General features: G+C 47.9%; 1 protein-coding gene across 1 annotated transcript; it reads right to left on the bottom strand.

The window, feature by feature from the left end:
- Positions 1-4,093: 4,093 nt before the first annotated feature.
- LOC115313153 lies at positions 4,094-21,454 on the bottom strand. The gene is made up of 5 exons (XM_029972072.3): positions 21,430-21,454; positions 11,449-11,640; positions 9,525-9,716; positions 8,996-9,421; positions 4,094-4,968 (listed from the first exon to the last, which is right to left on the bottom strand). The coding sequence occupies exons 2-5, from the start codon at positions 11,545-11,547 to the stop codon at positions 4,573-4,575; spliced, it is 1,113 nt and encodes a 370-aa protein (XP_029827932.2). The 5' UTR covers positions 11,548-11,640; positions 21,430-21,454; the 3' UTR covers positions 4,094-4,572.
- Between the last annotated feature and the right edge of the window lie 406 nt (positions 21,455-21,860).

Below are 21,860 nucleotides of genomic sequence, written 5' to 3'. Positions count from 1 at the left end.
GACGTTATCCTTGTGCAGATGCGTCGACATTTATAAATATGCGTGGTAATATTCTAGTTTTTACTGGAAGGTGAATAACAAGTTTGTGTGATTATTGAAAGTGTGTTGTTTGTGCTTGTGTGTTTATTTATACTAAAGTTATTGCCTTTACCGCGTTTATACTAGAATCTTAACTCTATTAAGGTAATAGTAAGATTGTATACAAAATAAGTTATATTTTGTTCTAAGGCAGCTCGAGCCCTTTGGGAGAAGTAGATTAGTTGACCATAAATAGTAAGTTTAGTACCCCTGCCACATAGAAAAGTTCATATGTTTTCCTTAAATGATATGGGATTTAATCAGCTCGTGGTGTTGTGTGATTATACGAGCGCCGCAAGCTAATTTGTCGACCCCATAATGTCATTCGATCGAAATTACATTAATTTTGCCATGTGGCCGCGGTATAATGCAAGAATTCAGCGACTGCACGCGATAACATCGTAAGTGACATTTGTCTAGCCGGGTCCGCGTTGACTACGTCTACCTGATTTTTAACTGTGATCTGTTTTGCTGTGTCCAATCACTGCGTCTCTCGCCATTTTGTCGAAGTATTTGTGTATAAAATATGCATTTCTACAGCAATAATTGCGTGATGTTTTCGGCTTAAAACCATCACATTTTTCTATAGACGTCTTCTACGCATACCTCGTGCCATTTCGTACCGTCTATTTAGCGGTGTAATATTTTGTCCGTGTAATGAGATGTTTTCTAGAGCCGTTGCTATGTGCTGTTTTCATTTTAGCTAATAAGACACTCGTATGTGACTAAAAGCGCGTTACGACGGTCGATTCACGCGCGTTGCCTTCGCTTCGACGCGCGCCCCCGATGGCCTTCCTTTGAGACGTCACAACAAGAGCGCTACGGCCTTATTTCTAGGGGGTGTTGAGCAAAGCCGGTAATTGGGTCGCACAAAAAGGGGAGAGCAAATGGGCCTAAAGTCGAGAGCCCGCAAGAATGCATCTGGGAGGTGGACGACTCAAATTAGAGGGGGAAGGAACCGTATGCTTATTTTTTCCGCAAGCCTGCCGGCGTTTGGGGCAACAATCGCCAAGAGCTGTCCTCCGCGAGAAGCATTTGCTTCCTCCGCCGGACGAAGAGGTCCGTTTACACTCTTGCAACCAAGGAGGTTAGAAGCACTAGGAGGGGGCACGTTGCAATATTGGTGAAGCCTAGTCATAAAAAGTTTAAACGATTTTGTGCCCAGCGTGACCGCAGATCTGTCTGGCGATTGGTGCGCGTGACATGTCACGTGCGAGATGGATGGTTGATTGTAGGAAGATTCCTTGCAGGCTTGCGCGCGCTCCGTCCGGTAGGTTTTTGTCAGATCGAAGGCTAGGCTGTGGTGTATTCTAGTACACCATAGCTAGACGAAGGCTAGCTACGGTCACGTGATGTGGTGAGAGTAAGGAGGAAAATGCGAAAAAGGCGAGGCGTCAAGGGAGCATGGCTTGTGGGGGCTACGCGGCTGACGTCATGCCCCCTCCTACCCTTCTATTCTCCACGCTTGCAACCAAAGAGGATAGAAGGGTAGGAGAGGGCATGACGTCGGCCGCGTAGCCTCCACAAGCCATGCTCCCTTGACGCCTCGCTTCTTTCTCATTTTCCTCCTTACTTTCCTCACTTACCATGCCAACGTGACCACATCATGTGACCGCAACTAGCCTTCGTCTTGCTATGGGGTACTAGAATACACCACAGTCTAGCCTTCGATCTGATAAAACCTACCGGACGGAGCGCGCGCAAGCCTGCAAAGAGTCCTTCTACAATCAACCATCCATCTCACACGTGACATGTCACGCGCACCAATCGCCAGAGAGATCTGCGGTCACGCTGGGCACAAAATCGTTTAAACTTTTTATGACTAGGCTTCACCAATATTGCTACGTGCCCCCTCCTAGTACTTCTAACCTCCTTGCTTGCAACAGAGTACGACCGAGAGAACACTCTGGAACTCTGGCGCCATCTATGCGGTGACCCTGGAACTGCATTTCGCAAGAGCGAAGTCTTTGAGGGATTTCCGAGGTCAAAATGTACGTAATACCTATAAGAAAAGCTCTTTATGACGTTGACAAAAGTTTTTCGAGCCAGGAAAAAAAAGGATAATGCGCGAGAGAAAGAAAGTACGCCGGACCGCCAAGTTTGCACTGCTCCCCAATAGATGGCGGCAGTGTGTCGAACGAGCAGCGTCGTGCCAGGGGGATGAAGCTATTGGCAACTTCCGTCCGGCCGCGTATATTTATGACGTACGTCCGGTCGGGCGAACTTCTTCCGATTGCCGCGCTCCCGGCAGGTATGGGCAGACGTTATTTTGTTCTAAGTAAATATGATTCACATAATTTATACGTTAAATAATGATGAAGTTGTTTTGAAGGTATGACTGGCTTTAAAGCTTGTTATCGTAACTTTCTCTTTCACTCTTTCAACGTGTCCTGGGCGAGTTTTCTCTCTCTCCAAACCCGCGCCTCGCGCCTCGAGATGCGCTGGCCGCCGCGAGACGCGAGCTTGCGCGAGCCCGCGAGCTGTTTCGCTTCTGGGAGGAGGTCGCGGCGCGAGATTCGTGCCGCGTTCGTGCGGCTTTCTTCTCTTTTTTCGTGGAAACTCGTGGTTTTTGTAATGTGGTCAAGCATGGATTTTCGTCATCACCACACCACCTGCTGCGCGAAGTGGGGAAACAATCATTGCCGAAAGCCGGGACGCCAATGGTTTCGAGTTCCAATGGACGTGAGGTGCGCTCTTTTGGTCTTCTCCACTTGCTTCAATTTCTGATTAAATGTTTGCAGCAGAACCTAACTGTCGCTGTGTAGTGTGTATTAATTGTTTGATTTCGGCAATAGCTGCGATGGTTTCAAATCACAAAACCCAATCCTATCATTGTTTAGAATTCCTCTTGTTCACTCGCCGCAAGAAATGTGTCGTTGTCAAATAACTGGCGACTATTATGTAATATCAAGATCGAGCACATATGCTCATTTCAAAGGATGGTAAACTTTTTGCAGTGAGCTGTTTATTTGGGATTGTTAATTGTCAGTGATTCACGGGACTGTTCGCGAGGTGTGAAAATGAGCCTTTTCGATTAACTGAGGATGAGCGATGGAGCGATCCGTACTGGTTTCCCGTTTCGTTTAGCAGTGACACACTCCTAAATTTAAGTGATAATATTAAAAACTAATACAGGTTATCGATTAAGACTCGATACCCAAGAGCTGAGCTTGTTTTTCTAAACCTCATTGCTTAGTTTCCTTTAGTTGCAAGACACCGTCGTCAGTCTTTACTTACGCTTACCTATATAATCAAACTCGAAATGATTGTCAATTTAACGTGGAGGCATTTAACTCAAGGAGAAGAAAAACGGAGGAGACACGAGTATTTAGTGCCGCTGTGTTGAACTTTTTGAAGTACCGTTTTTTGAAAGGAGCTACAGAATATGCTCGCTGTTTTCATATCACCATGTCAGGCACGTAAAGGCCAATCAAGCAAGTAATTCAACTTTTTTTTTTCTTCTAGGCTCCACTCCTGTGGCTGAGCGGCGCAAGGCTGGTGAGTGTACGCCAAGAAGCTCGAAAAAGGATCACGAACCTACAGAGAGTTTATGTAAATTTAGCGAAGTGTTTTTGCAAGGACGCATATCACCACCTTCGTCGCACGTAACCTTAACGTTTTATCCTGTTTTGTTGTTCATTTCCTTGATTCTTGTGTGCAAATTAGTGAAAACTTTTCTACTGCCTGTTGAATTAAAATGAACGCAAAAGAACAAGTATTGCATATTTTTTTTATGTATGTGTCACTTTTGTTGCTTTGCTAGGTTTCTGCTGCTTTGCTGCTGGTCTCGCTTTTCAGTGCTGGCTTGTGTGCGTTTTAACGCACATTAACTAGCATTGAAACACGAAAACCAGCCGCAAAGCAGCAGAAGCCTAGCAGAGCAACACAAAAACCGCGCGCAAAAAAAAACCCAAAAAACTACAATATATATATATATATATATATATATATATATATATATATATATATATATATATATATATATATATATATATATATATATATATATATATACTTTTTTTTTTCACTCTAGGTGGCGTAAGCTACCACTCATTCGTCCAAGCACAATGGCGCTGTCGTGCGGTTTTGGTTTCGCTGTGCCGCCATGTTGATTTTCGTACAGCCCCTCCGGATACCAGGAGATTCAAATGGCGCTGCGGACTCCCAGGGTTTACCAATTCACGTTCCACGGGCGGAATAGGAAGTTGCACTCCTCTGATCGTGCAGCGCACTGTGGTGCGGCGGAGTCGAGAGGTTGCAGGCTGTGTCTTGATTGCCGCGGTGGTGTTTGAACTCCGTCTATCGTTCTAGCGCCGCGTCGATTGCTGGTGTTCGGGAGCCTCCTTCGGTGTGTGGGCAGCGACACCATATACCTGCAACTTGCGGATTTCTGTGTCGGGCTGCGTTATTCGCGAGGCCGCTTGCAAAGGTGGCAGGGTGGGGAGCAAAGCATGATGTTGCGTCTCTCAGCGCGGAGGAATGTGCTCTAGCCCTTCAAAGATGGCGGCATTTGCGCCCAGTGTCGCTGTCCATCAGGCTCTTGGTCGCGGCCGGAGAAGTGGGCAAAGCAGCCAGCTGGCGGACCCTGACTAACAAGGAGACGGACGCCAGACAGGAGCCCAGCAAGAGCGCCAGGATGGCCGACAGGGAAGTGACGAAGCCCGGCAGCGACATGCACACGTCGCCCGTGGCCAGCCGACCCGAGCGCCAGTCGTCGTGCTCCGGGGCGTCGTCGGGGGCCACCACCCGAATGCCCCGGGTCACCCTCGCGGGCTCCGCCAGCCCCGACGACTCGTTGAGGCCCTGCCGCTTGCTCCGCCTGGCGCCGCTGCACAGCTCGGAGCACTGACGCTTGCACATCTCGATGTTGCACTCCAGGTAGACTTCCACCTGCAGGTCGACAAGCAGCGCTCACCCTGGCCCGACATGTTCAAAGCGCACTTCACCGCAATGCTCACAAAACCAAGCAGTACTTGAAGTCGAGTAAAATAGTGAGTATACTCAGCGTTTCCCAACACTGAAAACAAGACATGAAAAAGGAAAAGGGGTTTGATCATTCATGAGGAAGTCCTTTGCTGTTTTGACGAGAACGGGTCTGGGGACAAAGACTGCTACATTTTAAAAGATTGACGGATTATGTGCTGTATGCCACAGAGCGAGCGATGAACATTTGTAATACTTGTAATATACAGGGCACAAGACCCATTCACACTCGAACACGCACACCAGTAAAAATGAATCACTCACTCACCGCTGAGTAAGTCATCCATTTTTTCTAGTGAGCATGTTTGAGTCACGGATTTGGCTGAAGCGCTGGGTTTTGCTGGCGAAGATGGAGGGTTTGGGGTAGAAAAGGAGCCACAAAGAAACGGTTAGAAGATTGACGGAAATTTTGTAGGGAAATTCGAACGAACTAGCACGGCTGGCTGCCAGAAGGGAAAGAGGAAATTGGGGACTCCCCCGCCTGACTCTAGCCCAAAATCTCAACCATGTCTCTCAGCTGGTATTGTGGAGGGGTAGCGCGGTCAATGTTTGACCAGAGGAATGACTCTCTCGTCGGGAGGAAAAGGGGGTTGAGTCGGCGTTTTAAAGCATCAAATGCTTTTTAACGTTGCCCCCCAATCCCAAACATTTGTCCGTCCGTCCGTTCGGGCATTTTCCGTTAAATTTAGCGGGAAAATTGGCGTCACGTGAAGTTACGTACACCTTGGGGAACGCGACGGTACGTGAGCTATACGTAAACTCAGTTTCCCCGCTAAACATAGCGGGAAAATGCACGCCGTATGACCTATAGTTAGTGACAGGTTAAGAGTAAAGTGAAAGCCCCTTCCACCTCTTTCCACTTGAGCAGATCGAACGGCGGAGAGGAGGTCGCCTCCTCTCCAGCGTTCGCTCTGCTCAAGAGGAGTTTCCCTTACCTCTTACCTGTCACCGACTCTAGCGCATTTTACTGAAAAATAGCAAGAGCGCACGTAGGCATGCCTCACCCAATCAGGTCAGAGTCGACGCTAGAGCGTCTTGCAGAGTCTTGCAAGGAACGCGATGCTATCACCTGGTGACGTCAAGATGGACGCGTGTGCCGCTTTACGGCCACTCTCGTCGAGCAGCGAATGGTTAGGAACGAGACAAAGACCCGGATGAACGCCTTGGAAGCGTCTGTTTCTCCAAGATGGATGGTTTTCTTCGCGGTTCTCTCTATTTGATTTTACTTCCAAATGAAACTGCAGCGGAGTCAATGATGACAATCCCCTGGTCATCGGGACATCATTCTTCGGGCTGCACGAATAACAATCCAAAGCGAAGAATATTATCGCGGAGGACATCTGTGTTGCGCACGGGATCCGACAAGGCACGTACCTGCGGCTCACATATGTTTTCAAACTCCATCGCTTTCCAAATGAGCGAAACCTCCTGCGGCAGTGGGTTGCATCCGCAAACAGAGGAGACTTTTCCCCGACGCCATCCTCTCGAGCGTGTGCTCGGAACATTTCATGAATAGAGCGCGGACCGAACTTACCGCGGTACACGGTCGATGAACGTGGGCTATACGCTCGCAAGGTAGGTTCAAGTTTTATCGTGAGAATAGCTGTTGCACCTTGTAACTTTGCCTAGCTTAATTGATCCTAATGCTGATATCTTGCAGTGGACACACTGACTCGATTTTATCGTGATACGGCGCTTAGTTGAAGGCTCATTTCCGCCGCCGGGTGCAGCTGGAAATTGTCAAAAAGTTAGTTCTATCGTTTTTTCTTAATAGCGTTCTCTTGCGCGATAGCAGAGAGCCGTGAACTTACGTTGTTCGTCACAACGCGACTGGGTCGTTCTTTTTTGCAAATTAGTACATAACCTAGCTGGAAAGAAAAATTCACAGGAACTCTTATGTTATCCCTAAAACGACTTGAGGCCCAAGCACCGATGTAAACCTGATAGCGAACCTCCGAAGACAGCGCACCCTCTGACGACGCACTTTTTGGGACGTTTCATTGCTACCTTTCGTTATGGTACTTTCCGTGTCGCCAACGTGTTTTCGCTCAAGGTCTTTGAAGGTTGACGGAACGATGAGACATTATACGGCTTTCGCCTTAAAACTTCAATCTCCATAGCTGAAACATGCTCATTCATCGATTTCGAATTGTTGAATCATTGATCGACTCGCTCCGGCAATGGAACCCATCTCGAGTTGGCTGTTTTCAGTTCCAGACAAAGGAAACGCTCGTCGACACGGGATCCTCAATCGAAACTTTTAGAAACATCTGCAAGCCGGAGGGAACTGCCTTCGAACGTTCCCTGCTAGGCTCTCATTTCGCGCGTCCTTATTATTAATTGTTGTGGACGACGCAAAACGCCAAATACATCTAAAACGACAAAAAAACCTGAAGGGAAATTTAATCGCTGTAAGCTGATACAATATTTTGAGCAGTCGCCTCCGATTTCTATCGGTCGCGCGTTCAGTGTCGCTCTTCTTGGCATCGCCGCACTGGCTGATGCCATAATGGGGGGCAAAAAACGTTCCCAATGAATTGTAAAATATCATCCGCGGAACTCACGAAGTCAAGAACACAAGACGCGCCCCAAGTGAGATACCAGTACTTGGAGCACCCAACGGGAGAGCGGCGCCCCAAAGAGCACTTTCCCCAACGATTCTAACCACTCAGCATGGCCACGGAACCTGACGCTCGCTAGATGGCGCTACAGTATTCAAAATGGCGCTACTCCCTATACAACGGCCTATAGACACTAATCCACTTTCCCCGCTACATTTAGCGGGGGAAATCGACGTCACGTGGGCTGACGTCAGGTGACACATACAACCACTCAGTTTCCCCGTTAAATAGCGGGAAAATATGCGTCACGTGACTGCTCGTATATATCGCATCGCATCATCTCCCTCTAATTGATCTCCCTGATGCGAGAGTATGAACCTCTGTCTAGCTTGCGTCCTTTCACCGAGTGAGTTCAAGTACTCCCAAAACTTCTTGGCTGCGTTTCTATCTTTCTTACTTACCATTACTCATCCATTCCTCACCCTTTTTCTGAATTTTCGCATTGATCAAACTGGATGCCTCTCGGCGACATGTTATAAAAGTGTCCCATTTTCTTTTTACTTCCGTTTCTGACTCCCCACTCCGCTTGGAATACCTGTGTTCTCTGGACTGATATGTGTCAGTGGCGCCCTCTTATGGTTTCCTTTCGTGACGTCATGGCCAGGAAGTCCCTCCCAGCTCTTTCCACTTGGGCAAAGCGAACTCTGGAGAGGAGACGACCTCCACTCCTGCGTTCGCTCCGTGTTTTCGGTAAATACCGATAAACCCTGAAAGTTAACCCCCGAGCCGGTTTTATTCAAATCGGGGGAAACGTAAGAAGCGGGAATTAGAGCTGTCCTTGATAAGGAAAAACCAAGTTTGACGGGGAACTCAACTGTCCGCGAGGCAATCTTCGGAACCCCATGTTTCTTTTTCTTATCGCTACCGGGACGTTTTTTCAAGTATTCGTGTCACGGTCCCTTCAGAGGAGAATCACGGTTCTTGTTTTTTTCAACGTAAGCCCTGATAAACACCCAAGTTTTTCCGACACCGAAAAGCACCGAATCTGTGGGAAAATCAAATCCCGAAAAAACACGAATTCAAAGAAAAATTAATTCCGAAAACACGCTTCCTTACTTGTAACGGATACCGCACAAATCTGGTTGTTCCCCGCCCCGTTGTGACGTCGGTATTACCGTAACATAATCCTAAAACGTTGTATTAATTATCATTTTCCGATCCTCTGAGCAATAGTGCATGGACGAACGACGTTCTGTGCTAATTCACGAAGCCTCCGAGAGCATTTGGACCCTGGTTGAGAGCGTGTATCTCCCGCTTTATCCGCTGCCCGGAGGCAAGTCGAAGCAGAGAGTGCGCGATCAGGGTCACGATACCTTGTCCGGGAATTTGAAGGCCTTCAGGTAGGCGAACGCGATGGTGCTGGCCCCCGTGGCGCCGGTCTTGGTCGTTTTCTGCCAGGGCCCCAGCAGCTTGGGCTTGGCCACGCAGCCGTGGGCGTCGGTTAGCTGCACGGTGTGGCCCAGGTCACCGTCGTGAGCCAGACAGTCCTTGACGTGCACGTCGGAGCCGAGCGCGTACACGACCAGCGTGAGCGTCTCGCCGATCTTCACGAGGCCCGTGACCGGCGCCGAGAAGGGTCCGCGGCCGTGCTGGACGTCCATGTAGGAGTCGGCGGCCGAGGAGCCCGCGTACCGGGCCGCTATCACGTCCAGCTGGTCCACGCTGATGGACGAGCTCACCGTGCGCTCCGTGTTGCTGTCCCACGAACAGCGGAGGCGCCGCGCCGAGTCAGACCAGTCCTGGGCCGCACCCCGTACCTCTCCTTAGTCCTCGTGTGTACAAACCACCTCGGACGAGGACGGCAGCTGCTTGTTGCAGCCGATTTCGTGAGGAATGGCTCACCTGAATGCCCAGTTCGCTCTGCACCACGATGGTGTTCTCGAGGTAGGAATCTCCTTCCCTGGGCTTCCGCTCCACCTTGGTCGACCCGCAGCGGTCCGCCCGAACCGCGAACTCGAACGTTCGCCTCGACTCGGCCGCTCCCGGAGTGCTGTCCCCGTGAACGTGGCGGCACTCTGGATCGCCGAAGTGGCCCTTGGGAGAATCGCCGAGACGTGCGATTGGCTCGGAAATTGTGGACGACCCCTCGGGGAAGAGCAGGCACTCCCCGTACCATTGATGGACGGCGAAAACGCTAGCTTCCGCATTTACTTTTCTACACGTAGTAGACCTAAGTATTGTGACCCTGGATCGACTCACGCGAAACGAGATTTGGAAACATCAATGGAAGCAATTTCACGGAAAGCTGAGTTAAGCTAGTGCACGTGAATACCTGGACTTGGCAATGGTTTCTGATATTTTGACTCGTTCTTTTCAGAAAGCCGACCCGTTGTGGGAACCACGTGTTCCCCGCCTCCCTATCTAGGCCTAGGACATGCAGGCTGCGGGGACCGCCACGGTGGTGGCTCCCTGACACGAGGCGAGGCAGCATTCTTCAAAGAGGGCGGTGTCTCCCTCGCCCTTCTGGGTGAATCTGCCACTGGCACACCCTTGGGAGTGATCTTGGACGCGACCCATCTGCGTGCTAAGCCACGCCACCTACCCCGTGCACGTCCACTTCCCGCTGGCTCTATAAGCCGGCCCGAAACCCCCGAGAGAGGGGGGAGGGAAGGGGGGGAGCTGGAGACTCTCTCGTTTGGGGGGGGGGGGGGGGGGGTAGAGGGGGGGTGCCGGAGACTCTCTCGTTGGCGGAGGCTCTGGTCCTCGGAGCCTCTTCCATTTTGCAGCTCCCCACTTCCCACGAATATGCCTAGTACGGTAGCGGGGGCCCCTCCAGGTGAATCTGTCTGATACGACTGCGCTGAGCCTTTTAGTCTTTTCTTTGTTTGGCCGACGGGCAAAGTGTGATGGCAAAATGCCAATAAAACAAGTCATTCTATGAACCCACAGACCAACTGTGTTTCTACGTTGTACCCTTCAAAGGGGAAGCCCGCATAACACATTTGCATGTCTAGACGACGAAGAAAAGCTAATTCAGAAAGGTTCACCGGGTAGGTTGCAGAGAATGCTCAACTACAAATATGCGATAGAATCGTGACATTTCGCTGCTAGCGCCGTGACTGCCCATTGGGAATGTCCTCACATAGCTCGCTCTTGACCCCCATAGAAGCTCCGACCTGTGGACAACTGTAATAAATGCGCAACCAGGATCTCGAAAGCGAGCATATCAGTCCAATGGCACGTATACGTGTGCCCGACGTTCGGTAGTGCCGTTAGCAGCTGAGGACTTCACCTGCACAGTGCGTCAGTAAAGCGTCAAATGACCCCAGAACAATAGCTGAAATGTCAAGGGGACTACAGGCCACGGACAAGACGGGACAGAGTGCAGGCCCAAGGAACATCCGCCAGGATGATGGACAGCTACTTCTCGGATTGCACGAATCACATCAGCTTGAACGGGGGCCCATAATTACAAGGAACTTGGGTCACTCTTCATCTGGAGCGTATTCAAGTTTCAAGACCAAAACTTGGTTAGCGAGCCTGAAGGTCACGTTATAAATAACCTGTCCCCACTGCAGGCCTTCATGGGAACGCATCTTAAAAACTGATTAATATTCTTAGCTGGGAGCATTCTCTAATCGTAATTCGTAAATGAAACGTGAGATATTAGGGGCCAAATTTTTAAACACACGTTTCGACGCATCCCTTCTCGGCAATTGTTCCATGGATTGCATCTCGGATATGAGTTTTCCTGCAGTGTGCCGAAAAGCGGGCGAATTTGTGAGCTTGGCTCGTTCAGGTGAGGGTTCGCAGGAGGGCCACTGACCTTCGAGTAGACGAGGCCCCGGAACGGGTGGTCGAACTCGAGGCGGACGTTGAGGGCGGCCCGGGTGCAGCGGACGGCCACCTTGACCAGCTTGGCCATGTCGGCCGGCAGCCGGGGCAGGAAGGCGTCGTCCACGGGCTCATGCGCAGACTGGCTCGCCGCCCTCCGGCTCACCGCCCTCCGGCTTGCCGCCTGCGCGAGCCATTCCACGGGGGCTATCGTCTTTGGAAGCAGCCTCTCTCAAGAGACTTCCGGTCCCTTCCTTATGCCACAGTTGCATACGATGCTCATGTGGTAGCACAAAAAGAAACCACCACGTTGGAGATTTTAGAAAGACCTTGCGCTGTGCTAAGACTCCTTTCGAAAGAGAAAAAAAAAAAAAAAAAACTGCAGAATTCATTATTGTTGGTTGTCTCTGAATTGCCAGAGCATTCGTCGTGCCCATCTTTTCTTACAAGCCCATGGACGACGTCAAGGCCGGCGTCTAGGACCGGTAAACGTTTTCCCACCAAAGTTAGAAGGGGAACTGAATTTGTGCATAGGTCGCGTGACGCAAACTTTTCCGTTAAATTTAGCGGGGAAACTAAATTGGTGAATAGGTCACGCGACGAAAACTTTTCCGCTATATTTAGCAGGGAGGGTGAACTGGTGCAGGTCACCCATAACGTGAATTTCTCTGCTAAAGTTAGCGGGGAAACCTATATACTGCGCATTAGGGGGCCGGAAAAGTCCACGAAATCGAAGGGGGGTGCTAAAGAATGCTATCGCATCAAAGAGCCCGATCTGCGTGGCACACTGGGCAGCGGATGTCATCTTGAAGGATGTTCGAGGTTTGTTTACGACGCCCCCAAGTTTCGTGTTAGGCTGAGGAGCTGGTGGGTGAAATACAACTGCCCTCTATGAAGTGAATGGAAGGGCGCAAAGGAGCTGGTTTAGACTGAACATGACATGAACCCCGACACTGCAGGCAAAGAACGGCACGATCAATCGAGACCTTTTAGTGTTCGTGTCGTTTTTTGCCTGCAGTCTCGGGGTTTATGTCATGCCCTTTATCCCGAGATAAGAACGAGCGACTGTGATGTACCGGTTAATTTGGGATAATGCAGGATGTAAGTATTGAACTTTTAGGATACAATCGGTTGAGAAGCGTCTTGTTTGGTCTGCGACCGCGCCCCGTCTGTTCTGTTCCAGGTGTCACGTTCTTCTCCGTGGCTCGCTCTCCCCCGCTGGCGTGTCCGGTTGCATCAGCCCGCCGGTGCCTGGGCTGAAGGTCGTTTTCGCTATGCGGGGCCAACATTCTCAGGGGAAGCTCACCCCTTTCCACTGCAGCACAGCCGAGTGAATGCTGGAAGGGAGGTCGCCTCCTGTCCAGTGTTCGCTCTGCTAAAGCCTGGAAAGAGGTGCAAGGAGTGTCCCCTGAACTTTAAATAATAATAAAAACGAAACTTGGTTTTTCTCTATGTTTATACAGCTTTGATGGAGATGCACCACAACGGGTAATCGGTCTCTTAGCTGTAGATGAGAAATTAAGCCAGTGCAGTACAACCGCTAACCTGGGGTTTTTAACGTGCATCACGCAGTAGTGATTACACGAACGAGTGCCGGTACGAAACTCATCCAGATCGAAACGGGCGGGGGCGGTGGGGAATCGAACCCTAAACTTTTAACCTGTCAGCGACTATAAATAATACCATGATTAAAAATTAAGAAAAGAACGAAAGGGCGTGAGTTCTCTGGACCTTGCTCCTTGGTTGTGAAAGACAAGCATTTGTTCCTGGCTACACGAGTTGAAACGTTTGCGGTTGCATCATGCTATTATCATAGTGCCGCTCAGTCGCGAGCATAGATGTAACACGCGATGCACAGGAAACAACGATCCGATGACTGCGGGCCAGAGCTGTACAAGTTACTCATGAAAAGTAATTAAGTTGCACTTACCTGAGCTGAAATGTTATTAAGTTAGGGTTAAGCGTGACCCGCCTGGAGCGTTTTTCTGAGCGCGATAACCCGACGCACGACGAACGCGCGCGCGGACGCAGACGTGCCCGCATTATGGTATTATGGTGCATGCGCGTCTCCGACTGGTGTGTTTAGCGTCCTATCCCGCCCATACACAAATGTGGTCCCCAAGTGGCAACAAATGACGTCACAGAAGCCGGAGTGTCGTGCTGTTGCATGTCGCGATCCTGGCGGTTGGTCGTATAGAAATGCTGGTGAGAAGCACGAGTGAACACGAGCCTTTGTTTCTTTGCCTTTTCAAGGATATTATTTTTTGGGGCGCGCCGTACGAAACGAACGTTTATGTTTATTGTTTTTTTTTTTTTTTTTCGTTTGGTTTGAAGTAGGGACATGACAAACAATAACAAAAACAAAACACGCACCTTACGATACAGGCAGGCAGAAATGATGTGTTCGATCGCGCGAGCACGTAAAAAGATGAAGATTTCAATTGTTGAAATCCATTGAGGGGAGAGCGAGAGCTGTTGCCAGGGTGTCGATGTGGGTTAATTGGTTCATACTGACGAAAAGGCAAACAGCGCACCAGGCACGTAGCCAGGGGGGCGGCCCATGGGGCCCGGGCCCCCCCTCCCCCTCATACAGCATTTTGTCATGGGCGGCCCCCCCCCCCCCCCCCCCCCCCCGCCCTGAAACAAAATCCTGGCTACGTGCCTGCAGCGCACAGTAAACGGGGACTAAAGGAAGTGCAAACAGGACAAGCGCGGACTCTCAACTGAAATTTAATCACATGAAAACAAAACAAAGAAAACAGCAACTCCGCCCACGTCACATGATACATTCACCACGTGTCCAAAAAAACAATCTCTTTGCTACTCAGGCCCAGTGACGTTTGACTTACGCAGTTCGCGCCTGCTTTGATAATTGCATGCGCCTCTAAAATTTCTCTAACCATTCTGTCCCTTCATTTGCCAATGATACCAGTCTTACTGAAGATAGGTTTGCACCCACATCCATGACAGTGCAATGGCAAATGCCCCCCTACAGCTCCCACCACAGGTCGAACCGACAAGTCATGCTCCCGCAGTCTGTGATCAACACATCTGCCCGTCTGACCGACGTAGGCTTCCCCACACGTTAGTGGAATCGTGTAAACAACTCCCATTTTGCAAACAACATATTGATTCTTACGCTTCACCGAGCAAGCGGGGCCTTTGTCCTTCTTATCGGCAACTCTTGCACATAGTTGCGCCAGCTTACACGGAGCAGAAAACACCAATGGCACATCGTATCTCAAGGCAACTTTTTTCAAGTTGTGTGAAATTTTATGGAGATTCGGTATTACGAGCGGTCTCTTATTTGGCCTTTCCCTCTGGGGACGGGGTTCCCCCTTGAGTTTCTTTAGCAAACCCTCCGCAACGCTCAATAAAACCGAAGTTGGGAAGCCTGCCACGGTCAGGTCTCTCAACCTGCCGGGAAAAACTATCGTTAACGACATGATGACATGACTTCTCGAGTGCAGCTTGTAGGCAAGACGAGGCAATGCTTCTCTTGACCAGCTTAGAGTGCGATGAATCATATGGAAGAAGACCCTTCTTTGAGCATGGATGATAAGACCAGCAAACGTGTTTAGTAATGAATTCTAATCTCAAATAGGAAAATTGTAGGTAAGCCCCTCCTTAGCAAAAAGAGGCCGTACTTGAAACGAACTTGAAATATATTGAATACGAATATTCATTTTGTATTCATTCTGTATTATTTTATCCGCATTCGAAATACGTGCGAAAGGTATTCAAAATATATCATACATATTATTCAGAAAAAAAATTTAGATATACCAAAAATATAATTCCTTGCCCCTCAAGATGCCGTTTGTGCATTTTTAGTGCACAAATGTATTGAGAGGGGAAAGGAATTATATTTTTTGTATATCTAATTTTTTTTATGAATATTTATGATATATTTTGAATACCTTTCTCACGTATTTCGAATGGGGACAAAATAATACAGAATGAATACAAAATGGATATTCTATAGCTACACAGCTACACCAGCTACTCATTTTTGGGGGGATTTTGTTAGTAACTGTGTCCTTGCGGTATCTGAAGGTACTACTAAATACATCCCACAACTAACCATTAGAAACGAGCACAAACACCATGACGCACTGAACACTTGATTGACAGTTCCGTCGACTGCTCTAGAGCCTTATATAGCCTACATATTTAAGGTAATCATTTGGCCGGTGACCAGCCCTGCACTTATTAAGGTTCCAAGTATTCGATATTCTCCTCGGGAGTCTGTCAAAGGGGAAACAGTGTTTTGAAGTTCATGGACGATTTCTCTTACTGCAAGCATTAATACAGCTAATAATAATTGGGCGCAGTCGCTAAAACAATATCCCTAAAAACGGCTCCTAGAAAAAATTTTATTGTTTCTCTGCGTAGCACCACCCAGGATGAAGCGAGTGAAGCTAGTTTCTTCACTTTAAAATAGTTATTTTGCTTTTCTTTACTAGTTGACTATTTAATATGGTCATTAACGTCACTATATTAAAGTCACTGCTCACATCACGTACAATGGTGAGTATACGCATTCAGTGCACTAACATTGTGCTAACAGAATTACACGCCAAGAATATCTGCTCACAGCACTTGCTGAAACTTTCCAGTATCAGCAAGTGTTGTGGTTGTAGTTCCCGAACCCCGTTTGTGATTGGTGCGCAAGGAACTCATCAGGTCTGTTCTTGGTAGAAGAAAGGAAACAATAACATAAACTGGACTGATTTACCAGTGCGATGCTGCACAACTCAATTGACAAACAAATCAAATGTTGTATTTAGGCACTTCAGTGTACTCCGTATCTGCTTGAAATGAACTTCTGGTAGGCGAGCTTTTCAATACAGTATTTAGGATTTCCAGGTATTTTAAGAGTATTCTGCACATATTTTTTATCGCTGCATCTTTATTAGGGTTGGAGTATATTTTGCATGAAATAAATACATGTTTTAAAGAAATCTCTGTGAAAGGTATTTTGGGCCTACTAATTTAGTATTTACATATGTCAGAACGCATGAAGGGAACTTCAAATGTAGTTTAAGTAAAGGTATTTTTTAAATATTTTCAGAAATATTTTTTAGTACTAAGTTAGACCAAAAAAAACGCAGTCTGCGTTGTGACATAAAGAATGCAAGCGTGACGTTTTGCGTTGCCTTAATGTCACAACTCAGACTGCGTTTTTCGGTCTAAACATATGTTTCGGCATCGTCATTCGCTGAGCTGCCTCCGTAAGTTGCGGTGATTGGCTCTCCGAGTGTTGTGCGGGGAAGTGGACGCACGGGCTTTTTTTCGGTGCTAGTCCACGCAATTACGGTGCCAGTCCAGGGCAAGAATAGTGACGAAATCGACGTTCACAGGCAGACTGCAGGTTAAATAAGTGCCTGTGACAACTTGTGATGCTTTCCAGCCTGATTTCCATCCATATTTTTGCCTGGAACATTCTAAATTCCCGGATCGTCCAGATTTTCGTAATTAGTGCGAGTTGCAACAAATAAAAAAATTTCTAGCTAGTGCTGCGCGTCTTGGTCGTCTCGGTTCTCTGTTGGTCTATACCAAAATGTAATCGGCAAAAAAAGCTGCTTGAAGCTCTGTACTTTTTTTACCTATTATTATACGTCCAAGGTGAGTACATTTTTTTGTGATTATATTTCTATTACGTTACTAGAGCCTCGCACACTAACTCCCGAGTGTGCGATGCAAAATTAAAATGAGATACCCAGAAACCAGTTGCAGGTGCCTTGAAGTCGCTGACGGAAATTTTGAGGAATGTATTTGGAAAAGTATTTGGAGTAGACCAAATACATTTGGTTGTATTTGTATCTTGTATTTAAATGCTTTTTTTGGAAATGTAATTAGATTTGTAATTAAATACATTTTTGACGAAGTATTTTGTATTTGTATTTCGATACATATTTGCATGTATTTTGCCCATCCCTGGCTGGTAGTAACGTAAACTGGTACCGCACAGTGGTTCCGGGCGCCGGTCGTCTGCTCGAAGAGATCGATCTGCGGAAAGTGGTGTCTGATTGGCGAGCAGAAATTTGACGTCGTGCGCTCGGGTGTTCTCACAAAAGGATGCGTTAGCGATGTTGCGCGGCGAAATTGTGCAAGAACTCCGGCTGGTCAAAGGACAAAGGACTTGTCGTGCTTCCATTTCCCAAAGGATTTCCAGTGCGAGAGGCAGTTTCGTTTCGGTTACGTTCGTTCAAAACATATCCGAAAGTGATCAACTGTTTTATATCAGGCATAACAAGTGGGCCTCTTACGCTAACCTGGCAAACGATCACGCCCACAAGAACGGGGATCTCTGCTAGAATCACTTTTAAAAGGACCCATTTTCGAATGCAACATCTCGGAAGAAAAATCGCCCGAAAAATAGCGCTGTGCCTTCTGTCCACGTCACGAACCCTTAGCTGCGGCCTCTTGTACCGTTAAATAAGTTTAAATAAGAGTAACAGTAATTGAGTAACGATTCAATAAATTGGGATTTTTACCAAACCGTTACCGTGTTCCGCGTACAGCACTGCCGGCCCCTTTGAAGCATGCTTTTAAGCGGGTGCCCCGAGGTCACGGCATCACCCGGGCGCGCGCTTGAAGGCATGCTTCAAAGGGTCCGGTATAGTGTGGTACGCGGGATGTACGGTAAAACGGTTTGCTAAAGTCCCTATAATACCGGCAACGCGCATGGTTGTATTAGGAGAGAAAATTTGCTTTCGAAAACTTCTTCGGTGAAGGTTTGGAATGATATGCCGGGGACCCCTGACCCCTGTGCCACCTGCCCTGACTTCTTGAAGGGATGAATGGCTTCGCTCAGAGCAGCAGTTTTTGGCACGTGCACAAGGGGACATGGCAGGTACAACTCTCGGCGCCATCTCTGTGCCGGCAGCCACCTGCCTTGAACTGGTCGAATAACTGGAGGAGAACTTTCTGCTATGTATTGGAGCCTTCAGAGAAGATGTGCTGCAGAATGTCTGTGCTTTCATGGCAGAGCATTCGGAAGGCGTTCTGTATTCACCAGACTGTCAGAATGAGTCTTCGAATGCCATACACGTTTCCAATGGCATCTGCGCCTAGTGAACGGGTCTCCAAAAAGAACCTCAAAAGATCTGCTGCTGCGAGGAAGGCACAAAAAGCGTGAAGTTCGTGCTTATATGATACGAGTGCATGTTTACAAGAATATATATATATATATATATATATATATATATATATATATATATATATATATAGGGTCTTTTTTTTATTCTGACACATTTGTTTAAAAAAAAACGTGACAGCCACACTAAAGATAAAGTAAGTAGGCAGGCGAGCTGGTTGATGTTACACATTTTTGAAAACCGGAGACGACGGACGAAGAAGGGGACAACACACAAAACGTCTCAAACGCAGCTACTAAATTTTATTTGAACAGTCGTTTATATAGCATCTCTCCCACACGTCTTCCGGAACTTCCCACGTCACACCAACTTTTAGCCAGGGTACATCTCGTCTTGACCTTTTTTTTTTTTTTTTTTCTCTCTCTCTCTTATCACCTCACTTAGTTTGTACAAAGCATTGCAATACAAGCACCATCATCACACCCGCTAAAGTCGGACCCAAGGAACCACACCTTCACACCCCACGTAACCTAACTGGCAAAAAAAAAAAAAATTGTTAACAACACAAAACTTTTTGGGTCGCTTCGACTAGTCTGATAACAATTCAAATCTCCGAACTCCCTTCATTGTCGCAACCCCCGAAGGTCGGACCCAACGCACACACCTTCACACAAGCTGCAAGGCCTAACTCGCATCTCGTACCACGCACAAGCACGCCGCATTAAAACATACAAAAAAAAATAAAAAAAAAAAAAATTTACAACAGCAAAAATTTTCGGGTCGCTTCGTCTAATGCGATTGATGGCTGACTGATACAGTTTCCTACAGTCGTGATTCTAATTGTCTCTTTCAAAACTCTTTTTGCGCAATCTTTTTCTTTGCTCAAAACAACAGTAGACCCCCACTCCGGCAGACAATTATTGCACTCCTGTACGTGTTTAGCAATCTCAGAGTTTGAAGACCCGATTGAGACGTTTTGTGTGTTGTCCCCTTCTTCGTCCGTCGTCTCCGGTTTTCAAAAATGTGTAACAGCCACACTAATGCGGCTTTTGCAGGTGGGTTATACGGCCAGGCAGACATTATGTGGGTGGCTAATCTTTGGGACAAGTCGGGTAATTAATTAAAATTCGTTAATTAACTGTTTTTAATTGGTGGAAATGGACATATGGTTCCAATTAGAAACTTGCTGAGCAACATCCCAAACCCCTAAATCAGTGATTTTCATAAAGACTTTGAGCGCGTGAGAAGCTTTGTAGTGCACTAAAGTTACCACTCGTGGAGCAGGTACAAGGCTAGCAGTAGGGTGGAGTAGGGTGGAAAGTTGGGCTAGTTGGTAGTTATTCATCTTGGTTTTAAAAGCGCACAAAAGACGAGGACAGAGTAAGAAACACAAGGCTAGCGGCTGTGGTATGGCGCCCGCGCAATTTTTCCCTCTTTTATATATATATATATATATATATACATATTATGTCTATATTTGGCGTTTTCACAGCAAAGCATTCAGAGGATGATATGCATAACTACTGAAAAATGTTCACTGGAATGTCTTTTTTTACATATGTGTCTTATAACTGGTGTTGTGCCTTTCTTTGTTGGTTTCTCCCATGTTGTCCTGTGACTTTTTTTGTTTTACATGCTATCTATTTGACTTCTCTGTATTCTACAAAAGGTTGTGTACATAATAGTAATTTTGTTTCCTGCATTTGCGCCCGTAATAAACTGTGAATAAAAAGAACTTGCATCGATCCTCGCCTCTCGCCCACTGCAGAACAAGCTGGGCGAAAATCGCGAAAGCGGTGCGAATGCTCGGGGGAAGGGCGAGAAGCGGGTCGGGAGGGAGGAAAGGGGTGGGGGGGAGATACCGGGCTGCGAAGCAGGCAATGCAAGCGGCAACGAGCAGGCTATGTAGACGGCAACCCAGGCGGCTAATTGGCCGCATAAAGCGCTGGATCAATTTTACAAACAAGTACCGCCAAGCGGGTGCTTGCTGGGACGCACTTGAGCCAAAAATGGCGGAGCGTTGCCGCCAATCTAGTTTGGCGCGGCGGCGCGGCGCCGGCATCTACACTAACCGGCAGCCACAGCAGACCAATAGAAGCGTGCCCGTTTGGATGTGGGATGCGCCATGAGCTAAAATTGGCGACGCATCGCCGGCATCCAATAGGAGCGCCCGCGGCATGATCAAGCGATGACGGTACTTCGATCATTCAGAATACCCAACGTTTTAGGCCGGCAAGACTCCGTCCGTTGGCACATATATCAGCGGAAGATAGCGTGCGACATCCCTTCGCACCCTCTCCTTCTTCTGGTTTCTCTTCTTCCCGTCCATTATTTTTCATCTCCCTTTCACCTCTTCTCTCGCTCAGACGTGGAAAGTGCCTTACAATAACCAAGGCTACAGCTGCGTACTTCAGACCTTATGGCGCCGGGTATTTCAGCGCCCTCTGTCAACCGGTCAAGTAAATACTGAGGTGAAAAGGTCTATAATCTTGGGTGGTGCCAGCTGAGGACTATCAGACACAGGAATTTACAAACCCTGGTTGTAAATTCCTGTTTCTAATAGTGTTCAGCTGGCACCACCCAAGAATGTAAACCAACTAGCTCAGCTCCAACCAGTAGAAGGTCTATAAGCTTGGTATACCAAGCGTTCACACTCACAGATTCGACGTCTCATTTATACCTCAAAGACCACATGACTGGAACCATCTTCCCTCTTCAATGGCTGCCATTTGTGATGTTTTTTTTTTTTCGAAGGAACTTTTACTAAGTGCACCCTTAGTTGATTTCATTGCCATCTTACCTCCCTTCGTGCATTAAGGGTAAATAAATTCCACTGTACCCTTTGAAGGGAGAAGTTTCTGCCGACTCACGTGCACGAGTAGAGCAGCTAGGACGAGCACCGGCAGGGGCTGCCACCTCATGGTTCTTGGCACCTGCAAGGAAAGTCCCTGGATGGGTCTTGTTTGTCGACGTCGCCAATGCACGAGGGCTCGTGCGGCTTTTAGAAACAAATGGCGGCATAGCTCCAAGCGCCTGTTTCGCCCGTTTTCACAACAATGATTGTCGGTACTGGGAAGAAAGGCGTGAATTTGATCGAGGAACATGGAAGGAAGGAAGGTCCCTTGATATGTATTTCCAAGTAGCGTCTGACAAAGCGCGAGGCCTCGTCTCGATCCCATTGGAAGCGCATGGCGGCGGAGCACTCGCTCGTGACAACTGCCTCATACACCTCCCCCGTTCAATGGCCTTGGATAGACCACTCGCAATATTGAAGATGGCGACCAAACCACCTTCGCACGAG

Source organism: Ixodes scapularis, unplaced genomic scaffold (genome assembly GCF_016920785.2).
Source record: "Ixodes scapularis isolate PalLabHiFi unplaced genomic scaffold, ASM1692078v2 PGA_scaffold9__187_contigs__length_104089568, whole genome shotgun sequence".
In the NCBI taxonomy this organism is placed as follows: Eukaryota; Metazoa; Arthropoda; class Arachnida; order Ixodida; family Ixodidae; genus Ixodes; species Ixodes scapularis.
Note: the sequence above shows the minus strand (reverse complement) of the source record. Positions and strands in the feature narration are given on the sequence as shown.